This window comes from Poecilia reticulata, linkage group LG3 (assembly GCF_000633615.1).
Source record: "Poecilia reticulata strain Guanapo linkage group LG3, Guppy_female_1.0+MT, whole genome shotgun sequence".
Lineage (NCBI taxonomy): Eukaryota > Metazoa > Chordata > Actinopteri > Cyprinodontiformes > Poeciliidae > Poecilia > Poecilia reticulata.
In genome coordinates, this window is record NC_024333.1 from 18,623,620 (window position 1) to 18,646,510 (window position 22,891).

The 22,891-nt window shown below is 37.4% G+C and overlaps 1 protein-coding gene across 1 annotated transcript in view; it reads left to right on the forward strand.

Moving 5' to 3' along the window:
- cpne7 (copine VII) overlaps nucleotides 1-22,891 on the forward strand; it is a 44,639-nt gene that overhangs the window by 7,106 nt on the left and 14,642 nt on the right. The window contains exons 3-11 of the mRNA XM_008405328.2: nucleotides 1,210-1,392; nucleotides 1,651-1,725; nucleotides 7,162-7,236; nucleotides 11,955-12,038; nucleotides 12,605-12,694; nucleotides 13,753-13,851; nucleotides 14,063-14,149; nucleotides 14,519-14,578; nucleotides 16,097-16,230. Coding sequence (XP_008403550.1) covers nucleotides 1,210-1,392; nucleotides 1,651-1,725; nucleotides 7,162-7,236; nucleotides 11,955-12,038; nucleotides 12,605-12,694; nucleotides 13,753-13,851; nucleotides 14,063-14,149; nucleotides 14,519-14,578; nucleotides 16,097-16,230 — 887 coding nt within the window. The remainder of the gene's footprint in view (nucleotides 1-1,209; nucleotides 1,393-1,650; nucleotides 1,726-7,161; nucleotides 7,237-11,954; nucleotides 12,039-12,604; nucleotides 12,695-13,752; nucleotides 13,852-14,062; nucleotides 14,150-14,518; nucleotides 14,579-16,096; nucleotides 16,231-22,891) is intronic.

The window sequence follows — 22,891 nt, forward strand, 5'->3', positions numbered from 1 at the left end:
ATATAGATTGATCAGTTGCTTTATGTGATGGCAATAGAAACATGTGCATGTTGAAGCAGCGGGGTTGATCTTGATGAATTAAAAAGAAATTGAATGAAATAGCACAACAAATAGAAGGGACCTTGACTTTGTTCTGAAGCAGACACAGTAGTTTTAAAATGAATTTGATTGACTTCTAAAGTAAAATCTCGTTTGAGGCTTTAAAAACGCGCTTGATCCCCCAGAGATGTCTGGGGATTTTAAAGTGACATGTTAGACAGTGCTTTCCTCTTCTATCTTTATGGAACGCAGGCAATTTTAGAAGACAGATCATCATCCCTCTAATAGGGTAAAAAAGTCTTACAAGAAACCCTTGACTGCTGGTGTAATCATGGCAAGACGCAAATCTGTATTTCTTTCTCATCTTATCTCCACCAGAGCGAGAAATGAGAGACAAGAGAGCTCTGTCACCCCATTCTAAAGTCATCATATGACAAAGTCTGGACCTGCTTCACTGACACTGAAGAAATGACTCAGAAATAACTGACAGATATTGAAGTGACATTTTAGATGACCGCTGAAACCCTCGATGTCTCTAATTTACTGGTGGCTGAGCTCTTCTTGGCCTCATAATAGACCGTTTTCCCTCCATTTTGGGAGATTTATATGTTTACGTACAACATTCTTATCAAAGATTGTAAGAATTTTTACAGATCAGAAAGAAAAACCTTTTTTCATATTATGTTCTGCAGACTAGAATTTTTAAATTAGTTTTGCCCTTATGAAGATTTATGCCGCATAAAAATGTTCAAGTGTGAGTGCTAAACCAACATCTTGAGCACATGGGGTCTAAGTAAGTTCATCTTCTTCTTGTCTGTCAGTCAAAGACAGACAAGATATATATTTTTTTCCAAGCTGCGATTAAATGTCAGAGCTCTCCAGACGTCTCTCGTGTCATTCCCCAGATGGAAGCTTAATAACATATGGCCATATATTGTGCAGTTCTTCAAAATAAGTAGGAAGATGAATGTGCTGCAAGTTGTATATATATATTTTTTTATTTACATTAAAGGCTGATGTCACAAACAGTCTGTGAAATTGGTTTCAAATTGGTTTCATTTCCTCGCAGTGAGCTGCTGCTTTGATGATTAAACTGTGATTACAGTGGAGAATATTCCAGTTCTTAAGTATCTTTGTTGGACGCCTAATTTTGAATGTGCTTCCTCTCAGCTGGACAGGACAGAAGTAATCAAGAGCAACTTACACCCGGTCTTCGCGAAGGTTTTTGGTCTGGATTACTACTTTGAGGAGGTGCAGAAGCTGCGATTCGAGGTCTACGACATCCACGGGACTCACAGCATAGGGACGCGCGACGATGACTTCCTGGGAGGCATGGAGTGCACGCTTGGTCAGGTGGGCAGACGCCTCTGTTTCGCGCATTCGGTTTGTTGATGGTCTACAGAAAGATAACATGACTAAGAATGGCTGATTCAGTTCTTTCAGACTCGTATTCCTTATTTGTGATGTTAGACACCTGATAATGTGTTTGGCTGCTTGCAGGTCTAGTGTTTGTGATTGATAACAGTTTCTGCTGGTGATGACTCAGACCCCTTTACACTCCTGCTAACTGCGGCGGGCTTAAAGGTGCTTTGCTTGTGTTGCTTGTTGCAGATCGTGGCCCAGAAGAAGATGATAAAACCATTGCTGCTTAAGTATGGGAAATATGCCGGCAAGTCGACCATCACAGTAAGCTTTTTCCCGTGTGTTTGTGACCCTTCCTGCGTACTGAATTACTGTATGGCAAAAATGATGTTATTCAGATTTTTATTTTCTCAAGCCGTCACCAGTTTACACTCACACCAAGAGGGGCTCACACTCTGTGTTTCTTTCTTTCGCAAGATTTTTCTCCTTTTTTTTTTAATGGACCTCCAAACTGTTTTTATGAAGAGTTCCTGAAGATCATTATCTTTCTAAATGATCCTTTCAGTGTTTTTGCACCATGCAGATTCATTCCTATCAAGCACTCCACCACACAGCTCATGGACGTCAGTAGCGCCCATGAGAAATTACGGACACTTCAAGGTGCAGTAATATTTATGCACCTTGAACTTTTGCACATTTTATCATGCTGCACAAATGTGACATTTCATTAGGATTTTATATGATGAATCAACACAAGTAAAAGGAAACACTGTTTTCAATTTTTCTCCCCAAAGGAATTCTGAAAAATATGTTGTGGATGTGATCAGTTTCCTTGGGTCAGTGCTTTGTAGAATTGCCTTGCACTGCAATTACAGTGGAAAGGTGCTTCGAATGTGTTTTTAAATGCTTTCCACATGTAGCGACACACATTTGTAACTATGTTTCTTTCTTTTCGAAAGAGCTGAAAGTGCATCACACAGGATGGCAAGCATTGACTAGTGATTGACTAGTGATCAGAAATTCTTAAGTCTTGCCACAGATTTTGAACAAGATTTAACTCTAGATTGAACTTATTCCAAAGCTTTTTGAAGGCATCTGACACGTTTTCCTCCAGATTTACCCTTTACTTAGCTTCATCCATTGCCACACAGTTTTATTTATCTCTTATGGAAACAAGCATCCTCTCACCATGATGCTACTCAATAGCAATCATATACATGTAGCCAGATCTCGGCACATGTTCCACATGTACACGTTTCCTTTATGGCTTGAGGAAAGCTGGAAGCACTCATCAACTATGGGCTGCTTTCCATTGGTCTGTCTTACAAAATCCTATTCAAATACATTGAAGTTTGTCATTAAAACATTACAGCATTTTATAAAGGTTTTTGAGTTATAAATACTTTGAACAAGGTGCTGTTATAAGGAAGAGAGATGCTGCTGGTTCATTAAGCACCGTTTTAATGGTGCTTCATGGCACTTTGCATCATAAGGCCCACTGTTACAATAAATCTAGTGCAAAGGAGATGGTGAAAGGTCCATTCACGTCTGATGGGGCTGTTATTCCTGAGGCTGGATTGTTTCAAACAATTCAGTTTTTCAGCCACGCATGATATTTTGTGAATATCATGCGTGGCTTGATATCTCAAATTTTTAAATCAGGCTGCTAGGCTCAAGCTGGCATGAGACATTATTAGAGGAAAATCAAAATCTTAATTTAATGAGCTAACACCAGAGCAAGAATTTCATTTCACCTCTTGTAGGTCTTCAGATTAACGCTGAAATATTAAGGAGGGGAGTTTCCTGATCCTTTTGGGGAAAGGAAGAATAGGAAGAGCAACTTCATAACGTTGATCCTTTTGCGCCCCCAGTGACATGAAGCATTTATTACACAGTGCACCAGGCAATAGGCAGAAGATAATTATATCAGGTATATCTTAGCGAATGGATGTCTCCTCAGATGCAGCAGAGGCAATTTAGATATAAACAGGAAGGATATTTTTGTAGATCATTAGCTGTGCTGTGAGATACAATGTGAGCTCATTAAATGAGAGTCAAAATAGCCATTTCCCTGTTAGAAAAAGCCTGTAACAACTCAGTGGAGGAATGTGTGAAAAGTAATCATTCATAAGTTAATGAACCTGTGCGAAAAACAATGGAGATAATCTCCTTCAACACGTGAATTAATATCTTTTTATAGGTTAATAGGGAACCAGACGCAGCGGGAACTTTCTCACACAAACCAAAACAGATCAAATCACCAAGCAGTGGTTATTATGGGTAGTTTCATATGATAACATTGTCGGCAAAAAATGGTTTTTGGTTAGCAACATTGTTGCCTTCCTGTTAAAAGCTTTGTGTTGTTTTGTTTATAGTATTCACAGTGGCTATTATGTGTCATCATTATATAAATATATAAGTAAATTGAATCAAATTGACGTAGACATAACAACGGCACTGTGAAGACAACCTTCTGAAAACTATGTCACAATTTGACAAAATTCATGGAAAAGTCTCAGTTATGTCTGTTGACATGCTCAACTATGCGACATGTTAAATTAGCTTGTAGAAATTTTTCTATGTTTCCAGGTTTCCTTAAGCCCATTTTATCTTAAAAGTAGTTTTGCAAAGTTTATGTTTTTGAAATTGTTAGTTTTGTATGAGCAGTGCGTTTTCGGAAGGGCTTCCTCTGTGTTGAACTGATGAACTGTTCTGTTAGTTCTTGTATCATTTGTTTCTTGTGTTTATTAATTCATTTCAGTTTGGATTATTATTTTCCGTTTTGTTGCAATGATGCTGATATCATTGCTAACATCACACAATATTGTTAGTCATAAAGTGCTCAACTGGGAAGCAAAACTAACAATAAACAATTAACATGCCTAAAATTGGACAGAGGTGCAGTGCAGTGGACTGCAGAAATAAATTCAGCAAAAGTTTTTCATTATTTTGGTACAAACATAAGAAAAAAAACAAACATACCACCAAATAAATTGTTGCAGTTCATTGCATTGATATATTCAGCAATGTGAATTTGATTCTATATATTGTGTTTTCTGTTCTTGACTGGCTTTCTTCCACAAGCAATTTTATTTTATTTGGCTTTCTTCACCAACATGTCAGCTTAAAAAACTGAATTTGACTGCATTTCTGTTTTTTCCTCCTTAATTTCCTGCTATTTGTTTTATGATACTTCCAGTTTTTGAGTGCAATCAGGTGTTCAGGGTGTCCAATTCCTCTTAGCATTTTTAAAGCAGGAATATTTAAATTATAAGGTCAGGAAAAAAAATATTTCTGTCCAGATTTTGCTGCCAGGTGCCCCAGTACTCTTTGATTAGTGGGAAAGTGATCTGTCAATACCCACACATGTTAGGAGATTTTTTTTTATTTCACCCCAGAGCCAAAGACTAAAAGTTACAGTAATCGTTTGGCAACTTAGGGAAGTATGAACTGCACCATCAGAAATGAAAATTCACCACATAGGAGATGAGCATAAATATGTGTCTGTTCTTTAAAGGACTAAATCTAACCAAATGTATAGTTTCTAAGTATGTGATCAAGGAGATTTTCTGGAGATAAAATACTCAAATAAAACACACACACACACACACACACACACACACACACACACACACACACACACACACACCCCACACACATACACACGCATACACACACATACACATGCATTTGAAAAAAAACAACATATGAGGCACACATCAGCTCTGCTGCTTACTTAAAAAGAAATGTTTGCATGGAAGCAGCAAAACTTTTTTCTCTTTCTTTTTTTAACTACCTCGGTGTCTCTGCCTTACTCAGAAAATCAAACCCTGAGCCAGGCACAATCCCAGCCTTCATCACGAACAAGCAAAACCTCATTTTAACTACAAAGACTCAGTCCCAGCAAAGACAGAAATTTCAGAATACACAATATTCTACCTCCTGTACCTTCATGTTTTACAAAACTGTTCACCTTCCCTTGTTGCTCATTGCAATGTCTTGTTATGCTTTCTGATAAAAAAAACAAGTTTTCCACTATGCAAGTCATCACTGTCAGGTTTTGTCTGGGTTCGGTCATGCTTGCTGCACATCTCCACTTCCTGAAGCTTGATGTCAGGTTTCTGTCAGTCTCTCACAGTCGAGCAGAGAACAAACTGAGGTTCTGAGCGTGGGAGAAAAGCAGCACAGTGGGAGCAGCAGAGGATGCTCGCTGATTCTCGAAAACCACAGGCCCAAACTTTTTCTTTTGAGCAAGTTTAAAGAAAGAAAACAGGAAGCTTTTAGAAGGCAAGTTTCCAACAGCTTTACTCTTCGGCTCTGGACAGTCCACTTCGACTTCTTCATGATTTATAGATGCAGGTTGAGACTGTTACCTGTGGGAGTGGGGGTCTCGCAGTTTTCCGCTAATGGCTTCCCGTTTCTGTAGGACATGCAGTCAAGCTAAGTAAAAGCATTTCAAAATTTCACCTGAATTAACTTGTCAATGTGATGAAAAGTGCAGGAATTAAATTGGGGTTCAAAGGTGTGGAGCTGTGAAAAGATGCCTTTAACGTCCATTGAAACTTCTCTAAAACAAATTTTTAAAGCATCATGACAGCAAACACAGCCATGGGTAAGCTAAATACACCCACACTATTCAGCAATGTATATAAAAGTGTTAAAAAGCAATAACTTATCAGTTATTTTACTGTAATTTCTTTAAATTTATGATCGAATCATCACTACTCTACCATGTTGCTTGACATTTTTTATGTGACATTTTTATACTACAGATCAATTTTTTTTATTTTTCAAGAAGTATTGCAGTTTGTTTAGACGGCAAACCTTGGTCACAGAGGTGGACGGGGAAAGGAGACACCAACTAAACCTTGAAATCTGACTGGCCACCGTGGCTGACCACCCTTAGAGCTGTCAATCATTTTGTTTGTAGCGCACATTGATTAGCATTTCAAAATGGAAACTCCTTACTGAAAACCAATTTATATTGAAGGATACAAAATCTTGTTTCTCCCTTTTTTTAATTTCAAATGTTGGCCTGCTGTTTATTGCAGTCGAAGAATGCAGATAAAATTGTAATTTTAGAGTGCCACCCTTCTATTATCTGTGTCCCTGCTTAGCCATTCAAGAAAAAAATTGTATATACACCAATGCTTAGTCGTGCTCCCATATCCCTTTATATAAAGTAGGCTTTCTTCTGTCATTCTTCCTAGAAAACCAAAAAACAACAACGACATACTTGTCTTTCTCTGAATCTAAGGTTGTAAACATTTGACATAGTGGCTGAAGCCAGTGGAGCCTCACATGCACCTCTTGGTTTCTTCTTGTTTTCCTATCTTTCTAAGCATTTTGCATTCCTTAGACAGTTGCAGATGTCTTTCCACTGTAGCACTGACTATCATTTATTTGAGTGCATCAGACCAGCAGCACTTAGCTGCTATGTTCTTTCATAAATGTTATTAAAGAAGCATCACATAAATATTTTTCCCCTTATAACTGTAATTTCTGCTTTTTTTAAAAAAAAAAAATGTGGCTGAGATGCTTTTTTTTTATCACAAATTAGCTTTTATGCTCTTTCAACTCATATATCTGAATGAAAAAGTGATCACTTATTTTCTCCTTTGTCTTTAAAATGTTGGCATTCATCTTTACCGTCCATTAAATGCCGAAAGAGTAAATGTTTTATCTGGGGAAAAAAAACAAACAGCACAATATTAAATGAGTCATTAATGGATAAATCTTGAACTATTATTTGTCATTCAGGTACATGCTGAAGAAATTTCTGGCAACAATGGCTACGTGGAGCTCTCCTTCTGTGCTAAGAAGCTGGATGATAAGGTGAGAAGACTCACACTTGTTTAACTAAATATAAGGGAAAGCACTAGAGATCACAAGAGCTCAGATAATACTGCACTATACTGTTATGATATTGGCCAGTAAGTTCAGTAATATAATAAAGTGATTATGACAGTATCAATGTCAGTACAACAATCTATAAATCAAATTGCAACCCATCGCATATTGCCAGAAAGGGAAATGTGTTTTTATATGCTGCCATTTTAAGGCGGGATGTTACTGACCTCAGCTGCTCCGGCCCACACATGTTCAAACTCTGCCCTGGGCACATTTCAATCAAAAAGGCAGCGGGAGCTCACATCTACTTACAATTCTGATGATTTCAAGTCACACTGAGTTCTCCGGAAAAGGGCCCTGGGAGAGCAGCTTCATGGAGTGACCTTGATTCCTAAAGGTGCAGACAGCGAGACGGCAGGTGGATTTTGCTTTGGAGTTGCGGCAAGAAATTTGCAGCAGCTCTGACAGGGAAATTTATTTGAACTCTTACATGCGGGCAGCAGCAAAGCATACTTGCATTTCTTTTCAGGAAAAATGTTCATTTAAATTTTGAAGATGTCACTTACTACTAAATTACTTATGAAATTTTCAAAATATATCTCGAAGGCACTGAGGTTCACCTTCTCAGTCTGTCTTGTTCATGCAGTTTCTTGCTGTTTGCTCATTATAATGTGCTGTTTTGTGTTGAGTCAGAATAAAGAGCAGGTATACTTTGGAGCAATCATCACCATTTATCTGTGCAAACCAGTCAGCAGCAAACCTGAATGTCAAGCAGTGTTTGCTTGTTCTGCTGTTGCCGTTCAAGAAATCTGAGGATTTTTGTTGGATAAGAGAGTTGGAGAACGAGGAAGGAAGTAGGATTCAAAATGGCAGATGTGACTCATCATCTCTAGAAATGATCCACTTTTTCCAGTTATCTTTTTTTTTATTTAAACAAAAACTACTGTGTCACTAAAGATGACCTTGTGAATTACAATGAATGTTGATGTTGCAAATTTTACCGCTTACCTGTGAACAAGCGCATGCTTACTCTTGCCACTTACTCCACTAATAATACAGCAGTAGCAGTGCGTGGAGGGGCAAACGGCAGATGAAACCAGAGGCGATGAAACCCAACATGGATGCTGAAACGTTAGAGAAGGCAAGGGCAGCTGAATGTGACGTAAACTTCCAAATTATTTTTAGGTTCCATATTGTTTTTTATTTGATACTTGGCTTATTACATTTAAAGGACTGCTTTTTTTACTTTTATGAATGGACATTAATACTGTTTGGCTTGAGATCTAGTCCATGTTTAAAGTTTTAGTCTCCTCTCTGACTGAGTTTGACATCCTTGTAGAAAGTTAGCTCAAAAAGTGAGTTTTCCATTAATTTTAAATAAATTGTTCTTTTCCCGGCTGATGTTTGTCCTGTTGCCTGAGACGGTGACTTGAGCCTTACGCTCAGGCTTGAGTTATACTGAGGTTGCTAAAATAAAGACTCAGTTTAGATTTTTAATAACCAGGAATGACCCCAAGCGAGTCTGTAAACCATAACCAACAGCTCTGGCAGCTGCTGCACTGTTTTGCATATTTTGCTGTGGAGGAAGGCTATTAAAGCTCCATAATAATCTGTTCGTGTTAGCTGTGGCTCCATAATAATGACCACCGCACAGATGTCTCCTCAGCTGAACGCTAAATAAAATGACTTTGTGTTCTTCATCCAGACATTGGACATTCTCTGTCATTTCTTCCTGGACTACTCCTTATTTGCATTGCATTTAATAGCATGCTTACATGCTCTACCGTGCTAAGAATGAACAAAGATTAGCAGATAAGAATCTTAAAAAATAAAACACATTATTAATCTCGGTTACTTGTCTTTCTTAGACAAGAAATGCATTAATTTATTTACTCACATAGATAAATGTTTTTCTTAACGTAATTTTCAAAATTATTTAAAGCAGCAAATGACAGCTGTTTGCATGTTTAATTAAATGTTAAAACATTAAAACTGCTAAAGTTGGAAAGTTGGAATTAAGGAGAAGTAGTAAAGGATTTGCTCTCCTGACCTACACCAACATAAGCGGCATACATAATATAGATTCATGAATTTCATGAGAAATTATTTATTTCAGTCAATGGAGACTTGACTTTGACTTAACTTGGACTTATAAACATTTCTGCTAGTGGCACATCTTTTCTACATTCCTTGGGGAAAATTCACAATGCTAACTGTTCAGGTTAGATGTATGGAAACCATAATTTATGGGTCTTAATTGACTGTCTGCATATAAATGAAGTTCAGTCGTTCTGCTGCTTGTAAAGGTTTAAATTAGGGACCAGACATGCCACCCTGCACTAATGCAGTCCACAAATATTGCTGAACTATTCAAATATTCTACTGCTGCCTTTTAAAATAAGGAATGTAAAACCCTGTTACTGTCACTTTCAACAAAAGGTTTCATATCCATCTGTAAATAAGCAGAACTGATGATGTTGGAGTTTTTCCTGGCAGACTGGTACCTGCTACCTGGTGACCATTTCTATGCTTGTAGGTGAAGTAAGTACAACTGCAATCTGACACAGAAGTAGGAAGAGATTACCTGTATCTGCTGGTTTAAATTGACACAGTTGCATCTGAGTATATTTAGTGCAATCTGCATGATAAATCAGGTTCAGAAATAAATCATGCAGTCTCTGCAAAACATTCAAACATTTGGATCGATTGTACTGCTTTGCGGTTTGTCTATGATGTGGAGCATATTTGTAACACGTATAGTAAATTCATTGTAAACAGTTGATCAAATGGCCAACATCATTCTGTAAATCAGAATATACGAGTCTTGGGAAAAATCGATTCTGAATAAAAAATGTGTAGAAACCTTGTTCACAAATGAACGGCAAGCAGAGATATTAAAGACATATATCTTTTAAAGGCAGTCTTTCATATATTTAGAATAAATGTGTGTTCAAATGCAAAAAAAAAAAAATTCCCCACATCTAAATCCATTGAAAATTAAAATTTCAAATCCTGATTCTATAAAAATATGAGGTTTTGAGATGGAGAGCGTATGAATCTTAAAGATGAGTGAACTTAAAGGCCAGAGGAACCTGAGACACATCTTCACATTCAGACTGGTTTGAACATTTTGGTTTGTGAGTTAATGCTGTATCTGACCTCTGACCTAAACATAATCCTGAATCTAATCACACTGGTAAGCCTGTTCTAATAATGAAGGTAAATAATCATCTCCAGCTCAAACCACAAATGTCTCATTGCATCATCTAACTAACGGTGACACGTTAGACATTTCTCCACAAACACCTGCGTTTAATAGTTAAATCACTAAAACAGTTAGCTTTCACCTTTTTTCCAGTTGCATTACTTCATCCTAAAGCATTTTCAAGCAAGTCGGAAGGATATGGGCTGTTGAACAGAGAGTTTAATTATGGATTGTGGTAGCGGCTAATGATTAACATTAATGTCATGTTAGCCAGAGATTAAATGACATGCGTTTCCCATCAGCCCATGGAGCTGTAGCCCACTGGCCACTGGTTGCGATGGCAACGCAGAAGTGATACTACAGCTCAGCATTTTTATTTTTCACATTTATTTTCCCCACTACCCCTCAGGAGACCTATCTGACTAATGTGGCGGGAAATGCGTCCTTAACTGTCTCCTGGCGTGTACATCCATGTGCCACAGCCACACAAACATACACACTAGCAGACGTACACAACTGTAATTATTTGTTTTCCTCCCTGAAGAATCAATTGACCTAAATAATCTGCATAGCTGCGGCTCTCAGACGCCTTGCAGACGAGATAATAAGAGGCCACCGCAAGTACTGCTAAAGCATGCCAAATATGTCATGCGTTTATATTTGAGCAGGTTTATTTGGGTTTATTTACCTATGATGTAAGCCACAGCTGAGCTAATTTGATTACCTGGAACATGATGAAAGGTAAAAAAAAAAATAAAAATCTAAACAAGTGAATCTTGAATATTAAGTAGATGTGTAATAGTTAAGTAGATTACAGGGCTGCTCAGATTTCGTTAGAAAAAGAGCAGAAGCTAAATATAAAAATCAAACTCAAATTTAACCTCAGTTAAAAATAAGAAGTTCTCAGATCTCAACATGGCATACGTTGTGTGCAATAAACTTTATATGTGTGTCTTCGCCTTCATGCAGTTCATCTGTAAATTTCTCTTTCATTTCAGGCAAACTTTCCGACAACCTCTAAATAAAGTATTCAGAGGTTGTCAATGGTAGTTGACAGAAATTAATCTGTCAACTACCATTTCTGTGTCTTGCAACTTTAAAAAGAATTATCCACATCCTCGCCAAAATTTAACGAGTTCATCATTTTGCTGTTGCTTCACTCCTCCACCTAGTTTTATGATTTATGCTGCAGGTTTTGTGTCAAGATGTCTGAAATCAGAAGGACTGAACGTTTTAGCCGGGGAGGAGAAATAATCATTAACCTTCAACGCTGCCGTCTGCCAAACTATCTCATTAACTGTGTGAAATATGCTGTAGATCAGAGTTTGGACGTGGTCATTTGTTCTTATGCTAAACAGAACTTTACCTCCGATTTAAAAGGCAAAAGCTAGGAAACAAATTCCTGAAGGTGTTTTAGAAATTGATTTCTGAGAAATTTCACATCAAGTCTCTCACATAAACCACTGTACTACCAGTTTTCTTGTGTCTTCTGTCACAGGATCTCTTCAGCAAGTCAGACCCATTTCTGGAAATATTTCGAATGAACGACGATGGGACAGAACAGCTTGTCCACAGAACTGAGGTAGTCAGTGCATTTTGGATTAATCTCACTTTGGAGTTTACCCCACAGCTATGATACGTACTGTCCTTTGTTTAATTAAGAATCACAAAGAGTAGCAAGTGAAATGTTTTGCTGTGAAATGGTGCAGCCCTTTAAAAAGCTGGTGTGTCGTCTGTTGTTGCTTGTATCTTACATATAAAGCTGATCATTTATTGATCACTATATGCCAGTAAACTGTTATTCACTACAAGGTGCTTTGTATTGAATCAAGTCATATCTGCTGACTTCAAATGTGTTTTGATCCACTATGCAACAGATGATTTAAAGTATCTTTGATGATACCGGATGGAAGTGGACAGGGATTAAATGTCAAAAATAATGGCAGAAATTACAGCAAGTATCTTTTTTAATGTTGATGTGACAATAACTACTATTAAGATCAGAAACACAAAGCTAATTTTCACATTTTATGTTTGTTGGATAGAATTTCCAGTGGTACCAAAGCGGTTGGGCTACATCCCAGAGGGAAACGTGTAAAGCTGTTTTGTCATTACGGTTCTGACGTGCTGTTGTCATCATCCTAACAGGTGATAAAAAACAACCTGAATCCAGTGTGGGAGCCCTTTAAAGTGTCACTCATATCTCTGTGCAGCTGCGACGAAGAGCGGAAACTCAAGGTAATCCTCAGTGAGGGAACTCTGAACGTCCACAACTGTAGAGCTGAAAGTCTGTTTTTGATTTATATTTGACAGACACGTTTTTTTGTTGTTGTTTTTTTTACACTGCCTGGCCAAATAAACAAGAACGACAAAAAGAAAAAAAGCACAGCTTAATAAGACGCAGTGTATTTGGTCCGTTAATGCAATGTCACAAATTCATTTTAATGAAAAAATAAACTGCTGTTTGAAATCATGGTCAATCTGTGTATTAATGCCCTCTGAAGAGCTCATTTATTGGGAACATAATGTGACTGAACCTGCAAGTGAAGCAGCCCCACATTAAAGCACTGCCCACACAGCTTGGAGCAGTAAACACCCAGCATAATGGCTGCATCACTCAGCCCGCTGCTCTTGTTGGGACTCGTAAAGCGCATGACGTTATTACAGTTTTTTGTGTCATTTCTGACCTGATCACCCTAGATTCTCTTGCAATCATTTTTTTAAATCTAAAGATCACAATTTAGTACTATTGTTTATATGCAGTGGACAGCTTGTAACCTTTTTTTTTTATAGTTGTCCTCTTTTGTTTTTTTTGTTTAATTAAAGTCAGATTTTCATTGGCCAGTTTCTAGTTTTCCTTCAGGCCTCCATCTACTGATCCGAACTTTGTCTGACTCAGATGTTCTTTCAACAAAAACACACGTGAACTCAAAACGCTTTTATCTTTAAAGTTGAAATAAAATGCTGCCTGAATCCAGTGTGAGACTCAGAAACATTATGCCCAATCAAGTCATCGAAACGTATGTCCCAGCATATAAGAAAGTGATGTTATTTAGGAATATACAGTCAAATAAGGACACGGCAGGTTTTTAAGGCATCGCTAAGCAAAATCAATTTAAAAATTTTTAATTAAAATGTTTTCCACATAACTCTATGTGCTAGGTGCATGCTGTTTAACGAATGCAAAGCTATTCACTGCCTCAGTTCTGGCTTTCTTTCTTTGGTCAGGCTGTGTAATTACTGTATTTTCCAGAGCCAAGCTGAGGGAGTAAGCAGTGTTTTTTTGTGTGTCATAGTGCCTAGTGTGGGATTATGACTCCAGAGGAAAGCATGATTTCATCGGCGAGTTCTATGCCACATTCAGGGAAATGCAGAAAATTTCCAGTGGAAATAAGGTCAGTGAATTTAGAGGCAGAACGGAGCAGAGGGAAGTAGAAGAGAGGAGAGTCGGCTGTGTAACATTTCCAACAAGCCTCTCTCTTCACGCTGCTGAAATCTATCTGACATGAACCAAATGTTACGGTGCCTTTATGTCATTAGAGTGCATTACTCTGATTGTTTTTATGTTTTTCATATTTTTTTTGTCTTTCACTTGGTTTGTTGAAGGTTTCGTGGGATTGTGTGAATCCTAAGTACAAACAGAAGAAGAGAAACTATAAAAATTCAGGAGTTGTCATTCTCAGTGACTTGAAGGTAGGAATCAGCTGCAGAAACATATAATATCTATCAAAACAGTTTGGAAGAAGCAAAGATGTTTCAGCCACCGTCTCAGCCTGTTGCCATCTAACTGTAATCTGCACTATAAAACATGTTTTACAAACAAAAAAGTAATTTAAAAGCAGATTTCTTCATACATTTTAATTCATTGTTTTTACAAGCAGTGTTGTCTGCTTTCCCACATTACAGTCAATCCAATTCTAAGTTTAATTTTGCTTTATTGAAGCGTACATCCTGTTAGCGTAGGTGATCATTCTGTTGCAGATCATAAACCTACGATGAAAACTGTCCTGAGGATTGACATGATGGAAATGTTCATTTGTTTTTTTTTTATTTTCCTTTCAGCTTCACAGAGTCTACTCCTTCTTGGATTACATCATGGGAGGATGCCAGATTCATTTTACGGTGAGCTGTGCAATCTGTATTTACAAGATGCCATTTTCACATGGCTACAGGGTGGCATAATTCTGCAAAGTTATCTAGATTTAATATCTACACATTTTCTGCATTAGGAAAACACAGCATGTTTTGTACTGACTCCTGACAGCATTTTCTTTATGTGCAGAGCTACTTTCATTGTTACCAGCCTCAAGGCGATACAGAAACTGTTTTCAATTTTGTGACCTTTGCCCTCTGTAAAGCTTCTTCTCCTTCTGTTGTTGCTGGATGTGGTGAAAGCAGCTATTTGCATGTACTATGTATGGGAGCTATAGCTTTTCTTCAGTCGATGTAGGTGTAAAATATTGAAGTATTTACCTTTGATCATAGTTTGTTTCAATAAATAATTAATAACAATAAGCTTATTCTGGCTTTCCTTACTGCTAAAATATTTTTTCGCAAACAACATAAAGGTCTGCCAAGTATATCGATAATAGGTTCTGTCAAACAACACCCATATCAATGTTTGTAAATCAATCAGTGTAGCTCTCTAATCTTTATCAATGATTAATTTGTCACCTTTTCCATTGAGCAATCTACCTGCAAAAAAAAGCACAAGTAGACTCCTGTAAATTTCTCAGTTTATTCATAATCATAATTAATTACAGTTCAACTAAATATTAATCAATAATTACATTTACAATCAAACAATTTTCTATTGTTAAGCAGAGCGAAACAAATACACATTCAAAAAGATAAACGCTAACAAGCAACAATGAATGGTTTTATGAGTGGGGGTGAATGGTCAATAATCTAATTACTAGATTCTATGAATTACCAGAATCTAATGAGATTATCTTGAAAAAAGTAGATGGAACCAAAGTGTGGAACCGACATTAATCTGTCTGCTTACGCACCAGAACCTCCAGAACCAAAAAAGATGCCTCATTTTGGTCCAACACAGCTGTTCTACCTTAGTTCTCTTGTGTTTTCTGGATAACCCTTGAATGTAGAAATGGGGTCTAACTGACCCCACACACATAAAACTTGTATCATTTGCTACAGTCCTCCACATTTGCCTCAGTCCTCGCATGCACAAGGGTTAAAAGGTTAACAGGTGGTTCAGGTAACGCCTGTGTTTTCAGGTCATGAGGTTCCAATTAACCAATCAAAGGAGTACTTAGAGGAACACAAGCCATACACTACATCAAAAGGTCAAATAAAATAATTCATTCACATTTTTCCCCAAATATCAACAATCAGTCGGTGGATTTGACGCCGACTGATTGCCTCATGAGTTTTTTTTTTTTTTTTGACTTTTCAAATTTGCAAAATCAGTTTATTCGTATAAGAAGTATTTTGACATTGACCGGAATTAACAGTGAAATTGGTAGAATAACTTAGAATGCTTCTCATATTTGGGAAGTCCAAATATGTGTGAATACGATATTTTGACTAGACCTGTGGTTTTATGTGGGCACTTTAGAGGAACGCCTTATTCTGTCACATTTGTGACACACCTACTTTGTCATTTCCTCCTGTCAGGTCGCAATTGACTTCACGGCGTCCAATGGAGACCCCAGGAACAGCTGCTCATTGCACTACATTAACCCGTACCAACCCAATGAGTACTTAAAGGCCCTGATAGCCGTGGGCGAGATCTGTCAAGACTATGACAGGTTTGTCAATCTTCAACTTCTTGGAAAAGGCTCTCTGGAACAAGTTTTTGGATTGAAAGCTATTTTAGTGGGAGTCACAGTAAAATGTGCAATTCCATGTAAATCTCAGTAAAACGGACAGTAATGGAAATTGTCAGCTTTCCCCACTTACTAGTTTGTGATTCAGCTTCCAGAGCTAAGTGTTACTCAGCAGCTTATTTATTTCATTTTTTGAATGTGCTGACATACTTTCAATAGTTCTCAGAAATATTTGAGTTGCCTCAGCAGCTCAAATATGTCATAGAGTTAAACTTCCTGTTAATGGATTAAAAAAAAGCTGCATTGTGGAAGACTATAGAAAATAATCTTTGGCCTTCATTGCATAAGATATGCATAATATTATTTTTACAAAGGTTCTTGACTGCAATTGAGGTCAACAAAAACTTTGACTTGGTTTTCGAGATGATGTTCTTTGTGGTACTTTATCCTTTTTATCCTCTTCTAAAATTTCCATTAATTTATCAACTTTCCATCTGTCCAGAGAAAGAAAAAATACCTTTTTTTACTTATCAGCTCCCAGAGCATAATTTGTGCATATTTCTCCATCATTACATTTTATTTTCACAAAACAAGATAAAGTAAAGGTTAAGATATTTTTTCTGAAGGTGCTCGCAAAAACACTGGAGCAAATGAATATGCATGTGGTTACAGGTTTTCTTTTTGTCTGCAACCAGAAAATCAACAGGCGGATACGCAGCTGCTGTCATTTTCCTTTTACAGTGCGGCCAAATAATGTTCTGATATGACTTCCATTATTCCTTACATACCGACTAAATACATAATTTTACATGATGTGTTATGGTGCAAGCCACAATTCAGATGCAGATTAAAAACCGGTTGGTGTTTCTGTGTTTGTGAGATTGATAGATTGTTTGAATAAGCTTTGACAAGAGGTGGAAAGGGAAATTAGTGAAAAAAACATATCTGGTGTAAATTATCTAATATGAATTGTGTAACAGTTTTGTTAAACATACCAACTAAAAAAACCTTGGATAAAAATGAATAATCAAGGAATTTCATGTGGTAGAAGCAAACAAACTTGTTGAACTTTACAATAAGTGACAACTTCCAGGGGCTATGTTTGATGGTAAAGTATATTTTTATTTATTCATGTCCATTATTCTTCTTGTTTTAGAAAGATTTAGATGATGTGCGAGCTGACAACCTGACTGTGCGCACGCCTTCTCTCACAGTCGTAGCTTTTGGCAGCAGTTGCAGCGACTGGTTCTCCTTCTTAGTCTGCATAGGCTCATTACATCGTTCTCCAGATAAGATAGGGGCCGACACCAGCACAGCAGGCACTTCAGACAGAAGTGGGAGGCAGGGGAACATCAGCAGGGTGTCAAATCTGATGTAAAAACCATAGAGGTGCAGCATGAAGCCAGATCTGTCTGCATTTGTGTGTTCAAAATAAGGTGAGACAGCTGATTGGTTAATATCTGCTTTTCATTAAACAACGTTTGAAAAAAGACTACTTACAGACCTGCAGGTAGTTAATTAACAACAATTACACCTAGAATGATCTGATTTGGAGAGCGGTCCGATCCATCTGTCAGAACTGAGCCGGATGAGGCTTAATTCTCCGACTACTGATTTATGCAGCTCCTCCTATTGAATATCAGGGGAGCACTGTCTCGCTAATTATAGCATCCGAGAGATAGAGAACCTGCCTGGTAACGTGCAGCCGATCCTGCTAGCGCTATCCTTCAGATGTTCACACGAACTCATCATACATGGAAACATGCCTGTGGGCTAATAGGGACTGCAAGTGTAGGAGGCCCTTCCCTTTAAAGGTGGTATTGTTACCGTGGTGTAAAGAGTAGGCGTGGAAACCTTTTAGCCTTTAGTGAACATAGGTGATGTGGGATTTTCGAGTCCTTGCAGAGGAGTGCATGATGGAGCTGGAGTGACTAGATTTTTGTCTGTGTGGGTAGAGACTCGGTTACCTCTCTGAGAGGGTTGTTACACCAGCTGCATCTCCATGTGGTTCCTCTCTGGTGCCGACAAAATGAGATGAGAAGGATCACTATGTACTTGACAGTAAAACTTACAATGAACATGACTTGGGAATAGTCTTCATTGTTGCCTTGTGCTGAGGATGTAGCATCCCCCTGCAAACCCCAGAATATCCCTCATTCCCATATAACGGAGCACTAAGAGGAAGTAATGAAAGCTTTTTGCGTCCATCCGTCCATTCATCCTTCCATCCATTCATCCATTTGTGACTTGTTGACTAACACTGCTGCCGTATCCCTCAAGTCTAAACTGTTTACTTACATCAATAAGTGGGCTCTGAGTAAAAAGCAGAGCCCACTCATCTCCCCAGAATATAAGCGTCTTTCTTTTCTCTGAGCTCATTTTGTTTTGCCCCCAGTGATTCTGTCAGTGCACTTATTTCAATAGTGCAAATAGTAGAACAAATCTAGAAACTGGGTGAATGATAACGATTTGAATTTATGAAATTTTGTGTCCACAATAACGTTTTTCACCTTTTCTATCCATCCATCTGACCAATTATTTCTGTTAAGGTTGCAGGTATACAAATAGACCTTTGCAGGCAAAACACACATTTTTTACTAATTTAAAATACTAATTTGTTATGAGCTTGTACTTTACATCTCCTGACTTTGCTAATGTGGTATTTGCTTAGCAGTCATGCACATTTTTGTTGTTGTTGTTGTTGTTGTTGTTGTTTTTGGTTTTAGAAAAGATGCAACTCAGTTTGGGTCTTTTTAGTTTTATGAAGTCCTGATATTACAAACATTATTTTTCAAGTAATTTAGTAATTTTGTCCATTTAAGTCAAATACTCAAGTTAATGAATCATCTAGATTTGCTTTATTAGCAACATCAAACGTACAGTATGGGTCAGAGAAATCCTATGCATGAAAAATTTATCTTCCACTTCCCATTATTGAATAAAAAAAGCTACAGTTCCACTTGAAGACATTTGACCCAAACCAAAAAAAATTTTTTTTCCTCCTTCAGTCTGTTTGAAATGCCAGTAACAGTGAGAGTTCAGTCTCTATTTAGTGGAACTGTTTTATTTTGATGAAAATGGATCAAATTTCAGTTAAGAAAATGTAAATGGATAGACGTCTGTGGGGGTTTCTGGGAAGCATTGTTACAGAAATGCATTTATGTCTCGATACAATACACTGCATTAGCCAGAGCCAGTGGAAAGGTTGAATGAAAGAGAAGAACCTTTATACTCATCTAGATGTTTCTTTCAGAGAAAAACGGTAACAAACACAAGGTCAAAGCACATCATGTTCCAAGCAGTGATCGAAAAAAAGAGATCCAATTATCCAGAAACCACAGAGATGTGCTCTTACATTCTGCAGCCATTGTAAATAATGTACAATCAAAACTACCAGAAGACAAATTGCAGTAATAAAAATAAATTTGGTCTCTTAGTTTTGTTGCTAATACAACACAAAAAACTACCAGCAAATAAAGTAGATACAACGGTTTGAAACAAACAAAAAAAATAATAGATCAGTTTGAGTTAATTTACTTGAACGTTATCAGACTGCTCACTCTGAAAGTCATCTCTCTGCCAATGTTTATGCAAGTCAGCATCCATCGCAGCTAATCAAATGCTTGTGATATCTGAAAAGTTGCCTCAAAGCAATATTTGCTACTCCACCACAACCAAGAAAAAAAAAAATAAAAATAAAAATAATCACCTGCTTACACGGTAAATTTTATTCAGGTACTTCATCCGCTCTAACTGAGTTAAAGATATCTTCTCCAGTGTTTGTGCCCCAAACTATGATTCTTCAGAGTGTGTGATGGCATTTGTTATCTCTCTAATGTGGAGAGTTATTTTGTCAAAAGGGGCATGAAATGAAGTCAATGCCTAGATAAAAGAGGCGGCCATTAGAAAAGCTGTCTGTGGGCAAACTGTCACAGATGCGACGGAAAACAAGATGCGACAGCTCTGTTCTTTATCTGAAAGTGTCAGATTTAGTTATATTTCTGTCATTTGAAGAATTTCAACAGTTTTCTGGGTTTATTGTAAATCAAAACCATTAAAACATCTATCCATTGCTGCTTATGTCTGTGCAGCAATGCATGGGCTGTGGGAATTGATCCTGATGGTCTTCAGGTGAGAGGTGGGGTGTCACCATGGACAAGCTCCAACTCCAGTCCTGGAGAGCTACTATCCTACAACTTTTAGATGCATGCATGCTCCAACATACCTGAATCAAATGAATGTTACCAGGCACTGCAGAGCTGAATGGCATGCTGATGAAGAGAATTCAGCGACTTGATTCAGGCGTGTTGGAGCAGAAAAGCAAAAGTTGCAGGATAGTAGTTCTCGAGGACGGTACTTGGCCACCTCTCCTCGAGAGAGACAAGCATTCACAAACACACTCATTTCTAAAGATTTCATAGAGTGGACAGTTTTAAAAACATGTAAAACATTTTAAATAGGCATTTCTTGGGGGGAAGGAGAGGAAAACAAAACTTGGATGGAATGGCAATGACAGGCAAGTAGCTCGGTCACCCATGCTGCCCAGCTTTTCCCAGTCCTTCCCTCCCATCTAGAGTTGCAGTCAAAACCATCTGAAACCTAGACAAGACCAGGAGACTAAGTTCAAGACCAAACCAACCAGAGAGCATTTGCAAAGACATTGCCGTAATCACACTAATACAGTTGCTGCTGCACATGGCAAGCTAAACCATATCAGAAATCCAGATCATCTAGATGCACGGCCGTGCCTGACTTTTTGTTTCTCTGTCCTTCTGTCCTGTGTTGTACAGACATCTGAATATTTCCAGTGTTTATGCTATTCGTATTCCTCACCTTCATCCTCAGCACCTGGATGTGCTGACATTTTCAAAGTAAAAACTTTTAAATCATTTAAATAGAGTCTGGAGTTTCACACTAAGTTTCAGTTGCAAGGTACTTCTCTCATCTAATCATCTTTACCTCAGTCATACACACCTTCTTTCCCTGACCATTAAGGCAGCACCTTATTAAGAAGTAAACAGGTTTTCTTCATTATTGTTGCATTTTGCAATGATGTCATTTGCAATGAACCCACCTTTTCCTCAATTTTCTCTGTCATTAAAACACCTCCATAGCTTTCTGTGACCTTTTGCATTTGGAGTGCTACCAAGTGTAACGGGTTTGTGAAACTCCATCCAGCAGGCTGAATATATTATTAGCTTACAAGACATGAATAGCCAATAGATGCGATGTTAACATTGCATGCACTAATTTAGCAGTTTCCAGTACTTTATGTACAGAACAACTTCCTCACCCCTCCTTACAACCCCTTCTTCTCTCTGAATCAGCTGTTTCTGAATTTCAGTTTATATGAGGGTTTTTGAAGAAAATGCAGCTCTGTTTTGTTAAGTTCAGTCTGTCCATCTTACATTCTAATTTGACTGGATCACAAATAAATTCAGTTCTTTTTCCTCTTTTGTTCCTGAATGAAGAATTTTTTTTGTCGCACAAATATAAAGGATGACAAAAGCTTGTGATATGGATAGAGAGAAACCTGCACACTCGACCTTCGCTGCATTTAGATGCTACCCGGATCTTCATCAGGTCAAACATCTTAACAGCAATAAGACATGCAAAAAAATTTAATTGAGATCATTTTATAGTCCTCCTTTGTTCCTACCAGTATCCATTTCACACATCATTAATTTATTTTGCTAAGTTGACTTCACATTTGGAGGCTCTAAATTGACTAAGTCGTGTGTTTTCTGACATACAGGGTTATTTAATTAACAAATGATGCTCTATAAAGAGAGTTTTAGTGTTTGAGACTGAGAAAATGGGATATAAAGAGCAAATTTTGACAGCATGACTGAAAAGAAACCCAGTACTGACTTATCATATTCACTGGGTTTAAAGCTGTGTTAAAAACAAAGCAGCAAAATTCAATATTCAGGAAATGAAAGAAAAGGTCTTCAAAACATTATTTGCTTTTTCATCACATTTTTAAAGTCTTTCATGCAAAGAAAACCAATAAAATCAAGATCTAGAACAGATAATATGCACTCTGATGTAAACTCAAGGATATCTCATCATTCAGTTTGGTCATTCAATGCATTCATGCTCCATAGATAACTCACACTTTTAAAGGGAGAATATCAAAAGCAAAATCACACATACAGATTTTACATTAAAAGAATTAGCTGCCATCCTGACATAATTCTCCTAGAAGTGTTCTATGTTTGATTTATTTCATCAATCACATCTTGCATCTTTTTTTTTACATGATGACTCTGAAGTAAAAGTCATAAAAAAAAAACAAAAAAAACATGTTATTTGTTGTTGTGTCTTCAGAATATGTTTTTATATTTGTTTCATGGCAACACTAATATTTTTAGAGTCTTTGTGCTGAAAAGCTACTTTAGAAATGACATGTTATGTGCAAGTACAATTAAAATTGTAGGACACATTTTTAATTTTTACTACACACATTATATAAGGATGTGGTAAAAGCATCATTTTAGGGTGATGCTGTGCTCTAATTTTATCCTGACTCATGAACACTCGTCAAAACAATGGAACAGACGAGGAATCAAAATTGTAAAACTGTCATGATCCGTGGTTCTATGTGTTTATTTTCTAGTTTCTGTGTGATTCTGTTCCCTGT